Consider the following 15,372-nt stretch of genomic DNA (forward strand, 5'->3'; position numbering starts at 1 on the left):
TATTCATTTTCGGCTGGAGATCAAAATGTGGTCTGATCAAATTTCGGTCTGATTCTATAAATTTTCCTGAGTAGGTACCAATAAAATTTCATGAAAATACCTGATTGTTAAAAGTAAAAAAGAAATCCCATGAAAATTTTAGGATTTCCAGGTTTTTTCAGATAGTAAATATCCTTTAAAAATGAACACTTCGTAAGTCGTGTCTCTGTATTTATGGCCATCGTCACGATTTGATTTAATCGATGATGATTATGAGTAACGCGTGGGTTTCTTCGAAATGCGATATTTTCGTTATAACGCATTTTGCGTATTCGCATGATAGAGGAATATTTCTCTTTTTTTTATAGCGAAAGAGTGAAGGCTGTGTTATTCGACTATGTAAATGCGGCATTTTGCAAAGACATCAATCATTGTAATTAAGACAATCATCAGAACCACTTCAAAACATATCCCGAAAACATAATTCACCATGAAATCGTAGTATTGTCTTCTTCTTTTGTTTCTTCATTCGTTTTTCTTTTTTTTAAGCGACGACAAGTGTAGAGTGGGATTTATCAATTAATAGAAGAATCCAAGTGTAGCACTTAGGATACTAATCTCATCAAGCAATCTCTTTAATGGAGCAACGTCGATAGCAATGTCGATAGCCAATCTACAATATTAAAAGCTGGATGTTACTGAAAAATACTGATATGTTTCTAAATAGTAACGTCTATCGAAAGTCAAGGGAAATATACATATATATATATATATATAAATATATATAAAAAAGGAAAATTTAATAGCAATAGGTCAGCGCACCGGCGTGCGCGATACGCTGTGCAGTGAACTATAGAATTCATTTTCCATTCTGTAAATAGTCATTTAATTATTTTTCTATTTGACGGGCGCGAAAAGAGACACACGGCGAGATATTCGCAAAAATGCGAGATCTCGTGTAATGGGCGCGCTCAACGCAAAGTCGTCGTCGAGCACCCGTCGAATCTCAATTCAATTCTGCATATCCGAATGGAAGGAAGTAGTCACGAGCCAATTTGGCATTCGCGAGGATCCGTCGAGCTTCCTTGGTACATCTATATTTACGATACAAGGCGCATTGCGATCCGGCACGAGAGGAAACGAAAGGGAATGTCATGTACGAATGCATAAATTATAGACTATAGAAACTGTTGAAACTCTCTAACCGGCAGAATTTGTGCGCAATGTTGATGTATACTACTGATATATTTGAATGACCGTTCTATGTAAATATATTAGACTAAGACTTCGACAAAAGAATATCTGACTCCTGACTTTTTACTGATTTCCTCTCTCTTCCAATTCCTACGTTCCATCGAAGCATAGAAAATAAACAATAAACGCCGAAAAGGGATATTTTTATTGCATACACTCAGAGGGTATGAAATTTAATTTGTTTGAAATTATTTGAAATTAACAAATATTTATAATTAGTATTTCATTCAACTACTACTTCTACAAAATCAAACTCAAATTCTTAAATGTTTTTTTTGTCATAACTCGGAATATATATATGATATTTAGCCTGATTTTAATTATCACCATTTATAATTTACTTCGGTGCCACACTAATTTAACACTAGCTCCCCAACTATGAGTAAATTAGATTAACTAGTCTCAATTGATAGATTTTCGTTTGCACATTCCGAAACAAGTCGTACACAAGCATACACTGTAAAAAATGAGCAAACGAATGAGCTGTAAGATGCATTCAGGGAAACGTTATTAGCGCTATTCGTGTCATTCTATCGTTGTTTTACGTCTAATAAATGACAAAGATAATTTTTTTAAAAATTGGAGGACCAACTTCACACGGGTAGAGTATATACCATACTGAAAAGACGTTTAAAGATTATAATTTTTACTATTAAATTTTGTCCAATTATTTTGAAGTTTTTTATATATAAAAATTAGTACACTCTTCCCTCGCACAATTTTGTAATCAATACACAAATAATATAAAATATGTAAATATTTATTGACTTCTTATTTTTTTAAACAATAGCAAATTATTATGTTCGATATGCCTTTCTTTCAAACTATTGTCGTTGAAAAATTCAGGCGCAGTATTCGCCCACGTACGATTCTCCTTCGGAATATTTAGAAAATCGAGCAAACTACTGCTCAATCTTGGTATAATTGGATATAATATTAAAGCACCTATTCTACTACTTTCCAGAGCAAGCGATATAACAGCTTTAAGTTCCTCGATCGAATCTGCATTGTCGACTTGTTTCCTCAGCTGCCAAGGCTCATGATACGCCACCATCTTATTTGCGCAATGAAGCATATTCATGACCGCGTCCACGACATGATGTAAATTGTATTCCTCGTAACTTTCGCGTGCTTTTCTGCCCACGGATTTTAAACTCTCTCTGGTTTCATCAGCAGCCTGAGACTGCAACACGTTCCAATATCTTGCGGGATTAGGGAACTCTTTGAATGGATTGACTACTTTACCCACGCAACGATTGACTAGATTGCCCAATGTATCCGCCAATTCGGAGTTCAATATGTTAACAATTTTTGTTGAACTATAATCTACAAATATAGATTTTTAAGAGATCTGATGCAAATGATATGTAATAAGTGAATATTTATGATTTCTCTTACTTGCGTCGTTTTGTGGTACCGCTTCTCTCAGAATGAAGTACCGCAATCCTTCTTCTGAATAATCATTTGCAGCTTCAAATGGCGAAATTACATTTCCTTTTGATTTCGACATTTTTCTATGATCAACAGTCCAATGAGCGTGACACAGTAACGTCTTTGGAGGCTCGAGACCTGCCGCTATTAAGAATGCTGGCCAATAGATACCGTGAAATTTCAAAATATCTTTTCCAATTATCTACATCAATAATTTTCTTTGATATAATCCATATTTTAATTTGACAATTTTCATATAATATTAACCAAGAATTATGATCCATACTTGAATAGTGGGTGGCCAAAGTTCTTTGTATGATTCATTTGGATATCCTAAGACCGTTAAATAATTTACTAAGGCATCCAGCCATACATATATCGAGTGAGATTCATCGCACGGGGAAGGCATAGCCCATGGCATTTTGTTTCTGATTCGAGTAATGCTTAAGTCTTGTAAACATGTACCCTCGTCTATCCACTGGGATAATATTTTGTGATACAGCGCTGGTCTAACTGCGTTTTCTACAAAAGATCTGAAATTTACAATTTGCAATCGTAAAAGGAAGAGAAATAATGATTACGTTCTGCAGAGAAAACTGATCAGTGAGCGCTCAATGATTTTTTAATATAATTGATTCTTATCTTTAGTTTCTCGCTGAATCTGAATGTAGGCACCAATCTGTATTAAATAATCACTAAGCACTCACTGATCAGTTTTCTTTACTGAGCGCAGCCAATGAAAATTAAGATTCAACATCTTTTCATACCATCTTTGAGCCAGTACTTGAGATCGTTTTGAAATGCGCTAAGTCGGAACTTGTAATTTTCTTCCTCAGTCCATTCTACTATGTTTCCCGATTCCGCGGAGACTTTGATTACTTTTCCCGTCGAATCTTTCTGTTCCACCAATTCTGTATCACAGAGAAATGCTTCGTCCGATACACAATACCATCCCGAGTACTTTCCCAGATAGATATGCCCTCTTTCTTCTAATTGTTTCTGAAAGTGTTCAGTTTTCTAATGTGAGTTATAAGATATCACAAATATATATATAAGATTCGACATTCAAAAGTAAATTTGCTCTAAGAACCCAAAAATGATACACTGCATCACAATGCTGCTTTTCTGTGGTTCTGATGAAACGCGAATAATCCACTTCAAACCTATCGCACATTTCCCTGAATTGCTGCGAAATTCTTGTACAGTACTCGAGATTTGGTAGATTAGCTGTAGCTGCAGCGGCTTTAATCTTGTTACCGTGCTCGTCGGTGCCAGTGGTAAAAAATGTTTTGTGACCTAACATATTGTTGTATCGAACAATGGCATCGGCCAAAACTGCACTATATAAATGTCCAATATGAGGACCTAATATAAAATATATACATTTATAATTTTCCTATTATAATAATTTAGATTAATGATAGAAATTTTTAATTCAAAAAAAGTTACGTACCAGCATTTACATAAAAAATTGGCGTAGTAATGTACTTATTTTGAGATGAATCTTTTACATAGTGCCTCTTTATTGTTTGACTCCAAGACGACCGCACATTTTTTAATAAGAATGGAAATGTCGCCAATTTCGAGGGCTTTGCAATTACATGTCTAACTGAAATTTAAATTTATTATTATTATTATGTAAACAATTAGCATTTAGAAATTTTTAGACAAAAAAGTAAAACAAAATAGCATATCTTTCGTAATATTAAAGCTACATTTTATGTTGCACGATATTACAAGATAGACAAATATTTTTCATGAATAGAAACATTTTTCATGAATTTATGGAAAAAAATGATATATAGACTCGTCGTCTTAAAAATATTTATTATATTTTCTACTAGTTCCTTGTACATACAGTTACAATACATTAAATAATTTCTTATTTCTATCTCTTCGTCTCAACATTATTCAACTCTAAAGATATTGTTTCTAATTGAGCTATGAGATCCATGTGCTTAAATTCGTCGGGTTTATTGGTAAACATTTCAAGTAACTGTAATCTGTGTTCATGATCGTTGCAATAATATAACTGCAATTCATTAGCCAGACATTGTGCCTCTTGCACTTGTAATAATTTTGTATCAAATTCTCCACGCATGAGTACAATGCCTTTATCCTCTCTCAATTCAGTGTAATGTATCATAGTTAAACATTCAGATGCATTTTCCTTGTGGGTCTGGTACCATAAGAGCGGAGTCATGTGTACTTCTGAACCATAGAATTGGCACATTATAAATTCATAGCCTTGTTTTCTTGGTAATGGTAAGAGGAAAGTGGAGTACATCTTGCCGCGTGCAAACATTTTATCGTACTGCTCGGGCGTCATCGTACCGCAGATACAATCCTTTTGTTTGTGGTACTCATTCCATATTTCTATAATCTCCTCTTTCGACTTATCTTTTATCATATCAACTTTCATTATGCTATCCAATCGTGTTTCTTTCGTCTGTGTACCAGGTTCCAAAGCTGGTTTTGCCTCAGTTTGGTAGAAATTCGCAGCTTTCTCATGTTTCTCTTTAACAACAATGATTTGATCCTTTATCACAACAATAATTCTTTTTATGTAAAAATTAGTATTCTTAGCATTGATATGCCATAAGAACCATAATATCCAAATATTTTCTGCTATTAATGTGTAGTAATGAATTCAGTCACTCATACTGTATTGGATTAATGCACATTAAAGGCTACTTACGGTTACTTTTTTTTTTAGGAGACACACAGTCAACACAAGTGTGATTCTAGCTTTATTATTCGTCGAATGTTAAGAATAAAACGACGTTTGTATCGACTGTGTCTTCTAAAAGGAAAGTAGTCTATATAAAATATATAAATATAGATGGCATAATATAATCAACTTTAACAATGGAATAATATATTACATATTCTTTATTAAATAACATAACAATATCATTATTTAATCATTTAAAATATTTTACATTAACTTTGCTAATTTCATGTACAGCGACTTTCAATAGCACTAATCTAGTATAATGCAAGTGACTGAATTTGCTGTAATATATCTAGATAGAAATGCATTTGCTAAACACAAAAATTATAATCAAGTTTATAATTGTCAAAAAATAAACAGATAATCGTTGCAGGAAACAATGTTGACAGAAACATCAGCCTTGTAAGCCTCGCGAAGATCGTATACCTTGCTTCTCATGTACTTTTTTCTCCTGCTGCTCGACGCGCTGCAGAAATTCCTCCGGGCTGGTCTGCTGCAGTTTCGCAATTTTCTGAGCATACTTGTCGTAGTAGGGATTCCTCTGTAATTCCTCCAGAACCTTTTCGAGTCTCGCTCGGCTCGTCATCATGTACCTCTCGTTATTTGTCCTCGGCGTTATCCGGCTACTCTTTAGATGCCTGGCCAAACGCGACGCGTTTCGTAGTAAAACGCTTGCCATGAATATCCACTGTCGAAGTTATCGAACACGTATCAAGTCAGCTGTACTGAAACTCCAAAAGTGGCACGTCGTTGACGTCGCGCCGCCGTCACGCGTGAAGTCGGTTAATGATCCAGATGTCGCCGCCGACGTTTTAAATCTCGTCCCAACAAATGTGCATCGTTCCGTTTTTCTTCATTATCGTAGGGGCGCTGAAATTATCGTTGTCACGATTGAACGATTCTGTAACCGATGGCGACGATGACGATGACGATTTTTAAATGTTCAAACAATAGCTTGTAAAGATATGGATAAGTAGCACGAGGTTCCGGTACGGCAGTATCGTAGCTATGTGAAAGAGACACCCTTGACCCACATTGTTCTGGATTTGCCTATCGCCGAACTACGAGGAGTTTATCGAAGATACATAAATCATCTAGAGCCTTTCGCATTCGCCGTTTGAAATTTCATGTTGGTTTTGCACAGCGTCAGCCATGAATAGTTCTAAGTAGAACAACAAGTTGCGATAACATGACATTAATAAGCGTAAAAATGACATTAAAATGAATCGGAAATGATTGAAAAATGACTTTTAATGGTCATTTTAAAGTTATTTTGATATCACAATGATTTGTTCTGCTTGAGGTTGATTTGTTCCTCGAAGCTTTCATAAATATTAAAGATGTTGATTCAATACATAATGTTGAAAATAAAAATTTATAATATCCGATACATAATATAGAAAAAATAAATAAATAATGGAAAAAAAATAACTTTGTAACTTTTGTAATATTTTTCTTCAATATACGATTGGTTTATCCATTTAGAGAGGAACCAATTTCGGTAAAAATTTTTCTTAGATTTTTTTATATCTTAAAAATCTTAAAAATCTTAGAATATTTCAGGAATTTATGTATATGAAAACTTCTAAGAGAAAAGATTAGACTTTCTGATAAGTGTTTCAATAATTCGTATAAAAATGTGAGAAAAATTTTCACTGTGAAAGGGTAAAAAAGCAATCATATCAAAATATCTTATAACAGTTACAAAGGCTGTTTCTTCTGCTGAAGAACGCAATCATTAATTGTACTTTATTGTTTAACGCATTACAGTTGTAAGTACAAAATTGGCAAAAATAAAAATTCGTCTTGCGTTCCAACGTTCGCGAGCATTTGTCCTTGTTTGACACTTGATAAATAACCAGGATGAAATTATTCCAAAAGAATTGAGAGCGTCAAATGGAATGTAGTCTCGGTGGTACGTTCGGGGCCCCGTTATTCGGGGCCCGCGTTGCGCGCCGCCTCGCTACGGACCTGAGTTCGAAGTACCGCGGTGTCAAGTGAGCAACTTCACGCGGCTGTGCTCCGAGAGACGTGGAACGGTGGAACGCGGACGCTCAAACACGACGCGATCGCGTACGAAAAAAATCACACCGATTATCGCCGATCTCGCGCGTGAAATCATCGCGACGCCTACGTACGGGCGTCGCGCGGCGTCGCGTAGCTGAAGTGACTCCATTGAGCGGCAGTGCGGCTTACCCCCGCCGTCTCCCGCGCCGTCGGTCGGTGACGCACGCTTCCGGGAACCATCAGTCGCTGCTCTTCGTGCCCACAGCGAGAGGGAAAATGTCGGCGCGCTGTCGATGGGGCTTGCCGTGCCGCCAGTGAACAGCCCGATCGTGATACATTAGAACGACCTTATCGCGGCCCCGGTAACCTTCACTAACCGAAATCCGGTTCGTAAAGCTTCCCCATACGTCACGGTCGTTTGCATACCCTCGATTCGACTCGACCTTCGCGCGTGAAAGAGAGAAAGAGAGAGAAAGAGAGAAAAGGGAGCCAGCAAGGAAGAGAGACGGAGAGAGGGTGAGAGATATCGTGGGACGGTTAGGGATCGAGCGAAAGACATCGGGAGAAAGAGAAGGACGGAGGGCAGGTGCAAAACCACACCGCCGTGTAGAGGTCCCCGCGTAAGGTAGCGTAAGGGTAAAGCCAGGCAGAGTGGAGGTGAGAGAGAAGACATACGGAGGTGAGCAGTGACATGGCGTCGTTGGCGATGTCAATAGCGAAGAGTGAATTCATCGTGGGTGGCAAGTATAGGTTGATGAGGAAGATCGGCTCGGGCTCCTTTGGCGACATTTATCTCGGCATTAACATCTCCAATGGCGAGGTAAGCCAACCCCAGGCGTCCATCTCGGCCGACCTGCACGACCTACTGCTGGACTGCTGCTTGCCAGCCAGCCAGCTCTGTTTCCTCCGTTCGCGTTTCCCGTTTCTCGGCCCCGACTCGACTCGTCTCGTCTCGCGAAACCCAATCGCGTCTTTCCATCATTCGTGCCGACTATCGTCCAACGTGGCCCAGGTTGGATGAAACGAGACGCGAAACGGCGCCGCGACATGTCGATCGCGATATCTATGTCGAGACAGAAGAATCATCCTTCTGGTCGTCAAGATCCGTCGTGGTGATCGTGGCCGACGGGTTCGAGGACCGTTCGCATCGCGAGTTCACCCGCCGTCGATGATCATTCCGCGGAAAGCTCGTCACGAATACATCGCGAATGACGTATGTTATACATATGTACGTCTTGGACGCAGTTGAGATAAATATAAGCTGACGCTTGTCAACATTATTAAAATTCCAAGTGCGCACATATTTAGCAATTATTCGCGAAAGCGATGCAATTTCTTGTGACTCTCATTGGGATTAACAATAAGTTAAATGGATGGTCACAGTTTGATCAATTAATTCCGGATTTCTAACAGATTACAGTTTCACAGATAAAGAAAATCATGCCAAGAATGAAGTAAACAATGACGGGGCAATTGACCCTCGTTCCGTTTGTTTTGTAAATTGTTTCTTTTTTGATGATATCGTTAGTACATTGTGTTTTACTTATTTAAATATGATGATACATCTTATAGTATAATAAGTAATATATGAGAACAATAATGTACCCTGCTATGATACACACAATGACACAATGACTATAAATAATAATGAATAGGAGATAGAATTTAAATAGGATCTAGATAAAAATATGGTTAAAGAAGAATTTATACATAAACTTAACACATTTTAGTTCTTACAGTTATTAAAAGAGACTTATTTTTCATCTTCTATTTGTCTAATATTTTTAATTTTTTGGAATGCTGTCTATTATTATTCCTGTAACACAAATACAAACCATGCTTAAGAAACAAAGGAAAGTCAGAAAATAGTAGGAAGAAAGAAACCATAACATAGTGTTCCAAAATTCACTGCCAGGGCTGAAGTTTATAGTTTATATTATGTACTATAATTTTTTAGCACTGGCAGTGAATTTTGAAACATTATATTATTCCATTTATTTGCATTTATTTAATCTCCATGTTAGATAAAGCTTTACAATGCAGTTTGATAACATATAATATGTTTTTATTTCAGGAAGTTGCTGTTAAGTTGGAGAACATGCGAGCCCGACATCCGCAGCTTCTATATGAATCAAAGCTATACAAAATATTACATGGTGGTATAGGAATACCACACATACGTTGGTAATTATATTTAATTCTTTGCTTATGTATTATATTTAGTTGTTATATCTATCACGTAATAATAAAATAATTTTTTAATAAATTATTACAACGGGATTTATATAAGCTGAAATTATACAATGAGATTATATTAATTGAAAGTTAGAACCAGATTACACAGCCAACTGATAAGAATTTTCCTATCTTTAGGTATGGTCAAGAACGTGAATATAATGTTCTTGTTATGGATCTTCTTGGGCCATCTCTGGAAGACCTTTTCACTTTCTGTTCAAGAAGGTTTACAATCAAGACAGTCTTAATGTTGGCAGATCAGATGATTGGTAGGATTGAGTATGTTCATTGCAAACACTTTATTCACAGAGATATAAAACCAGATAATTTTTTAATGGGGATTGGGCGACATTGTAACAAGGTACGCATTTTAATATTTCGTAATTTCTTCAATATAATATATCAGAAATAAAATACCATACACCAATACTAAATTACGGAATGCTAAATTACGTTTCAGTTATTCCTCATCGATTTTGGATTGGCTAAAAAGTATAGAGATAGTCGCACGAGACTGCATATAATATATCGAGAAGATAAAAATTTAACAGGTACTGCGAGGTATGCTTCTATCAATGCACATCTTGGAATTGAACAAAGTCGTCGCGACGACATGGAATCACTCGGCTATGTTCTTATGTACTTTAATCGAGGATCTTTACCGTGGCAAGGTCTCAAAGCTGCGACGAAGAAGCAGAAATATGAGAAAATTAGTGAGAAAAAAATGTCCACGCCAGTAGAAGTCTTATGCAAGGTATCTTAAAGAACATTTCCTTATCGTTTTTGTATCATATGTACATCTTTAACACAAAAATTATCATTTTTTAGGGATTTCCTGCCGAATTTGCAATGTATTTAAATTATACGCGAGGTCTACGCTTTGAAGAAAGCCCGGACTACATGTATTTACGCCAACTTTTCCGCATACTTTTCCGTACATTGAACCATCAATATGATTACACATTTGATTGGACGATGTTAAAACAAAAAGCAGCAAGTAGTAATATTAGCGGTGGAGTGTCAACAGGTGGGCCAGGTCTCTCTCAAGGTGCTCAAGGTGCTCAAGGGCAAGGACAAGGCCAAGGTCAGGCACCTACTCAGGCCACCGCTCAATCAGGTGCAATGAAAATTTTTGGAATTAATTTTTCGCAGCATGTCCACGTATAGTTTATAGATTCCTTTAACAATTAATGTACAGCTCATGTTGTCATTTCATATTCGATCATAACAATCATGATGGGGTTATAAGATAAATGTCCCAGTAGCCGGACATTTAAGCGTTAGGTTCTCATAAATAATACAATTTATAATATCAAAAAGATTTTTAATATAAATATTTGTATTCATTTGAAAACTGAAGATTCCCTTAAGCAAGGAAAAATTATTTGAACCTACTTATAACAATTATTAATTAAATATTTAAATAAATAATAGAATGCGTCATTGTACCAGTGGCCGGACAAACTAGTCGGACACTGAGCCGTAATTGTCCCAGTGTCCGACCACAATTGGAAAATTAATATGCTCATGGAAAATAATAATAGATGTTTAATGACAAAAGACAACTAATTCAAATTGATCTTTAAGATAAAAAAAACATTTGAGATTAATATTAATATAAATAAAGTTTTTGTAACTGTCCGGACATAGGTACTGTCCGATCCCCAGTGACTGGACATGTACCTATGTCCATTTAACACTTTATTTATTTAAGTTAATATTAGTCTCAAATATGCTTTTTTTAAAACGTAATATTATAATTTAATTGTAATCTTTAAATGCAATTAAATTATAATACTGTAATAAAAAAAGTATTTGAGATTAATAATAATAAATTTTGTATAAGTGTCCAGACATAGGTACATATCCGGATACTGGGACATTTACATCTACTCTAAATTATTAAAATTTTCCAAACTACTATTCTGTATCACTTGTCGTTAACTCGGAATTTTTTGGTTATGTTGTTTATATAAATTATCATTTTTTAACAGCCAATTTCAACCTTAAAAGATGGTTGGAGTCCTCCACAAAACTCAACATTTCGATTGGCACAAATCATTCTTCCAAGAAGCAATAACTCTGGAACTTCTTAAATGCTTTTTCCTTCTTCCCCTATGAGAAAATTGGCCCGGCAAAAAATTTTCGGAGAAAAGATTTTCTTTACTATTTACTAATAATAATGACTGAAACACTAATGGAAATATAAGTATGCTTATATGCTAATTAACATTCACTTAACGATTAATTCTGTCTCATAATGAATATATGAACCTATGCCAAAATTTTCTCTTACATCAAAATTTTTCGAAGATATTTACGGAAACTTTCACGAATTTCTCATATTTTTACGGAGACTCACATTACTTCTCTTTTAATGTTCTTATTTTCGTGGCATTTGCATTTTCATAATTATTAGATTTTTCAGATCCTGAGTTTGTTTTTTGAAAATATTGTTGAATGATTTGAAGCACAATGTATCTAAATTTAATATAATATTAAATTTTTTTTTTAGTATTTTGTATGCATCGAACTTAAAGGACTTGTGTGTTTATTATCTTTCCGTCTATCATTAGTTTAATTAGTGAACTTTAAAATATCTTCTACTGAATTTTAAATCAGTAGTGGTAATGTTTCTTGCGTATACTGGAAAATTGTACGCAAGAAATTGTAGGAAAAGTAAAAAAAATAAGTAACACATTTGTACATTTTACTATCATATGATACAAATAAGCGGAGTAACATCAATACAAAGGGAAAATTACATTTGCATCATTCACAAACATATTATCTATAGCAGAATTAAAGAAAGATATAATTATTTTCTATAATTTCAAAATCGGTTTTATTTGTTCCAGGAGCGCGCTAAGACTATAACTCTTCATTGTAGCAACAATCTTGATTGCGATCACTAAAGTGTTTCAAAGTGAGGTATCAAATTTCTTACAGAAGTTATCGTTCAAAGAGTCATATCAGTCAACACTCTAATTTCATGCAAAGAGAGATCGTGATGTAAATTACAAATGCCAGCATTCGCGTATGTGCGACAAGAGGAGCATAGTTGTATCACACATTTACTGAATCGTATGAGATGTTGTAACTTAGAGTTGGCAACTTAGAGTTTCGGCTGATTGAACTTTTTGGATTTTGCAATCCGAGTGAGAGACCAGCCAGCTAAAAAGTGGCTTGTTCTTATTTTGTTATTACGTATTTAATTTACCGTTGGTAATCATTAAAAATAAAGATTTTGTTGCCCTGAGGAAAATTGTAAGGGAGTAAACATATACTGGGCTTGAATGGGTTATTTAATTCGCGAAAATGTGCAACTTTCATGGAGAGAAAGAGAGGATGTTCAGACCATTCTCGGATGCTCGCGTTAATCTGCGGAGCGTGTGGTTTAAAATTTTATATCTATTCTATAAACAAGAAAAGAGAGATTCACAGAAAAATATGTGAGTGTTTTTGTGAAAGTATGAGTACTACTGTGGTAAACTGATATTCTGCTTCCTAAATTTTGTTTTGTCTTCAATATATAGTGTGATCATACTAGAGTATGTGGAATGTTGAGAAAGTGTTAATATTTTTCTTATCAAGGATAATATGTCAATAGTGTATCAAAAGTATTCTACCATTGCACACTTTTGGTACGTTTTTTTAACCGAAATAATTTTTTTTTATATAAATGAACGATTACGTCTCTCTCCGATATAATATTGACAAGTTAAAGTAATATTAAAGATACCTTAATGTTAAGGCAACACTCTTAATTGTTAAGTATGTACCGTACTGTATTGAGTAACGAGTACTCCATTGAGAAACGAACAAACGACTAACGATTCTATTGTAGAAATATCCCTCGATTTACTCTCTTTCTGTCTGTGAATATGTTTATTATGAGTCGCAGAAGTAAAAAAATCGTTGAAGAAGAAGAAAAGAAGAAATTTTGAATAATGGGGAAGTAGTTACAAGCTTACTTTCATTTAGATAATGTTTTAAAAAGTTATCTTATTCGGAAAGTATTCCTGTAACTGAGGTTCTAGCTGGATAATTCTTCCGTATATAGTTTTAATAGCCGAGACTGTGCAGTAGCTATTTCACGTGCTGTTGCTTCAAGATTAAGTTTAATATTTTGTATACACTTTAAAGGACTTCATATATTTCATCATGACCAACGTTTTTCGTACATGCATACACATACATACCGAGAGAAGTTGCCTCGAAACAGTCAGAAATACTTATTGATATCGGCAATTGCTAAAGAACTATTGTTTCTATTCATATCATTTAAGATTTTAGTTGTATTATTCGTTCTATAGTTGCTAAACTCTTCGTCCATGTTCTGCGAGCATTAGTTTCCAAAAAAATGTTATAATCATACACCCTTAATAAATAATACTAGCGTGCGTTACACGTCCTCGTCGTGGAAGGTACTACCAGTCGTCCGGTCAGCTTTAAGTACGATTGCAATGATAAATTCAACTGAAATCTTAAAGCTTATTATATCCGAAGACGCGGATTATTGCTGCCTGGTGGACATTTGAAAATATGGAAAAGATATAACCAATAACCACATCCTCGATTGAATGCGTGGTTAATTATTATTATTATTATGAAGGGGATAAATGAAAGTGTAAAAGTGCGTATCACCATGTGAGAATGAATGAGCGAGTAAGTTAATGAAATAACTAACGATATATGCACTTAAGTACTATCCGCTATGTGTATGTGGGTATATATATACACATGCATTGGATGTATCGCAAAATGTATATACATATGCACATATACATGTCTGTATGTATAATAAAATTGTGACAGTAATTAAGGCATACCTTATTTCATAAATATTTGAGGAAATACATCAACGGTTTACTGCTCCTTTTATCTCTACAAATAAAACAAACTGAAATATTGTATTATAAATTTCTGTTTCATTAAATGTTAATCTTGCTGATGATTTACGAAATTCGGCTGTTGTATATAACATATAGCAACAGTGAAAGTATATGATATTTGGTCAAGGTAGGGCGTACAACCCGCTCTACAAGACCACATCACTTTCTATTATTGTGATACCATCACTGTTTAGGGTGTACATACATACAAAACATTTATGTAAATATTTTTAGACCATATATTTGACAATTCTTAAAGGCATATATATATATACATGATTTTTTTCTTCCGTATTGTTAATACTAAATAACATTGCGTTTATAAACGTAATGAACACTGAAAAAAAGAGCCTCCCAGCTGCGATGCGCCGGTCATCGCGCTGCAGCCCATCGGAAATAAATAAATATTGCACAAGTGCAAATTACGAATTACTAGATCTGCCCTGTACCTTTTTCACAGATATACGATAAAATTCTGTATAAAAGCCTACTTAATATGCCGCGCGTTATTCATATACCAACGTTATATAATTATCGTTTCATTTTTAGAGCACAGGGTACGGCAACATAGTATAAAAAAATTGCTATCATGAAAAAATTAGAATAAGATAAGTCTCTCTCTTATGCACGACACATCGTGAGGATTCTGTGAGCATAGATTTTATCACGAAATAAATAATAAAGCAACGCCGGTTCTTAATAATATAATAGAGTGTGAATTTTCCTAAGTTCTTGCGGTCCTACATTGACAGAAAAGGATTGTTCCGGGCCATTATAGGGGATCTTTATTTCGGCGGCAAGTAATTTGCGTTCCTGCATTGCTGCCGCCATCTCGCG

General features: G+C 35.1%; 3 protein-coding genes across 5 annotated transcripts in view; 1 reads left to right on the plus strand and 2 right to left on the minus strand.

The window, feature by feature from the left end:
* Positions 1 to 1,988: 1,988 nt before the first annotated feature.
* MetRS-m (Methionyl-tRNA synthetase, mitochondrial) lies at positions 1,989 to 6,242 on the minus strand. The gene is made up of 7 exons (XM_018455479.1): positions 5,825 to 6,242; positions 4,118 to 4,273; positions 3,755 to 4,029; positions 3,432 to 3,663; positions 2,951 to 3,186; positions 2,632 to 2,866; positions 1,989 to 2,559 (listed from the first exon to the last, which is right to left on the minus strand). Exons 1-7 carry the CDS (start codon positions 6,075 to 6,077, stop codon positions 1,994 to 1,996), a joined length of 1,953 nt encoding a protein of 650 aa, XP_018310981.1. The 5' UTR covers positions 6,078 to 6,242; the 3' UTR covers positions 1,989 to 1,993.
* A 1,208-nt stretch (positions 6,243 to 7,450) lies between these two features.
* On the plus strand, positions 7,451 to 14,004 carry LOC108727370 (casein kinase I). Of its 3 annotated transcripts, none has more exons than XM_018455481.1 (6): positions 7,451 to 8,225; positions 9,480 to 9,589; positions 9,779 to 10,001; positions 10,101 to 10,394; positions 10,469 to 10,757; positions 12,499 to 14,004. In XM_018455481.1, the coding sequence occupies exons 1-6, from the start codon at positions 8,097 to 8,099 to the stop codon at positions 12,507 to 12,509; spliced, it is 1,056 nt and encodes a 351-aa protein (XP_018310983.1). In that variant the 5' UTR covers positions 7,451 to 8,096; the 3' UTR covers positions 12,510 to 14,004. The 3 variants fall into 3 exon arrangements, with proteins under 3 accessions (XP_018310983.1, XP_018310982.1, XP_018310984.1); XM_018455480.1 differs by lacking the exon at positions 12,499 to 14,004 and adding an exon at positions 11,635 to 11,843; XM_018455482.1 differs by lacking the exons at positions 7,451 to 8,225; positions 12,499 to 14,004 and adding exons at positions 8,436 to 8,618; positions 11,635 to 11,844.
* Positions 14,005 to 14,427: 423 nt separating this feature from the next.
* DCTN1-p150 (dynactin subunit 1) overlaps positions 14,428 to 15,372 on the minus strand; it is a 10,514-nt gene continuing 9,569 nt past the window's right edge. The window contains 1 exon segment of the mRNA XM_018455478.1: positions 14,428 to 15,372. This exon segment is cut by the window's right edge and continues 23 nt beyond it. Within this exon segment, the coding sequence (XP_018310980.1) occupies positions 15,232 to 15,372 (141 nt within the window). The 3' untranslated portion in view covers positions 14,428 to 15,231.

This window comes from Mycetomoellerius zeteki, unplaced genomic scaffold (genome assembly GCF_001594055.1).
Source record: "Mycetomoellerius zeteki isolate Tzet28-1 unplaced genomic scaffold, Tzet1.0 scaffold481, whole genome shotgun sequence".
In the NCBI taxonomy this organism is placed as follows: Eukaryota; Metazoa; Arthropoda; class Insecta; order Hymenoptera; family Formicidae; genus Mycetomoellerius; species Mycetomoellerius zeteki.

Bases quoted from the DNA above. Each gene is read 5' to 3' on its own strand.
- MetRS-m (XM_018455479.1), bottom strand. From the start codon at position 6,077: ATGGCAAGCGTTTTACTACGAAACGCGTCGCGTTTGGCCAGGCATCTA. The intron at 3,187-3,431 runs GTATGAAAAGAT...GATCTTTTGTAG, and splicing joins CAAGTACTGGCTCAAAGATG to AAAACGCAGTTAGACCAGCG. The intron at 2,867-2,950 runs GTATGGATCATA...TTATTGATGTAG, and splicing joins TTTGGCCACCCACTATTCAA to ATAATTGGAAAAGATATTTT.
- LOC108727370 (XM_018455480.1), top strand. From the start codon at position 8,097: ATGGCGTCGTTGGCGATGTCAATAGCGAAGAGTGAATTCATCGTGGGT. The intron at 8,226-9,479 runs GTAAGCCAACCC...TTTTTATTTCAG, and splicing joins TTAACATCTCCAATGGCGAG to GAAGTTGCTGTTAAGTTGGA. The intron at 10,395-10,468 runs GTATCTTAAAGA...ATCATTTTTTAG, and splicing joins CAGTAGAAGTCTTATGCAAG to GGATTTCCTGCCGAATTTGC.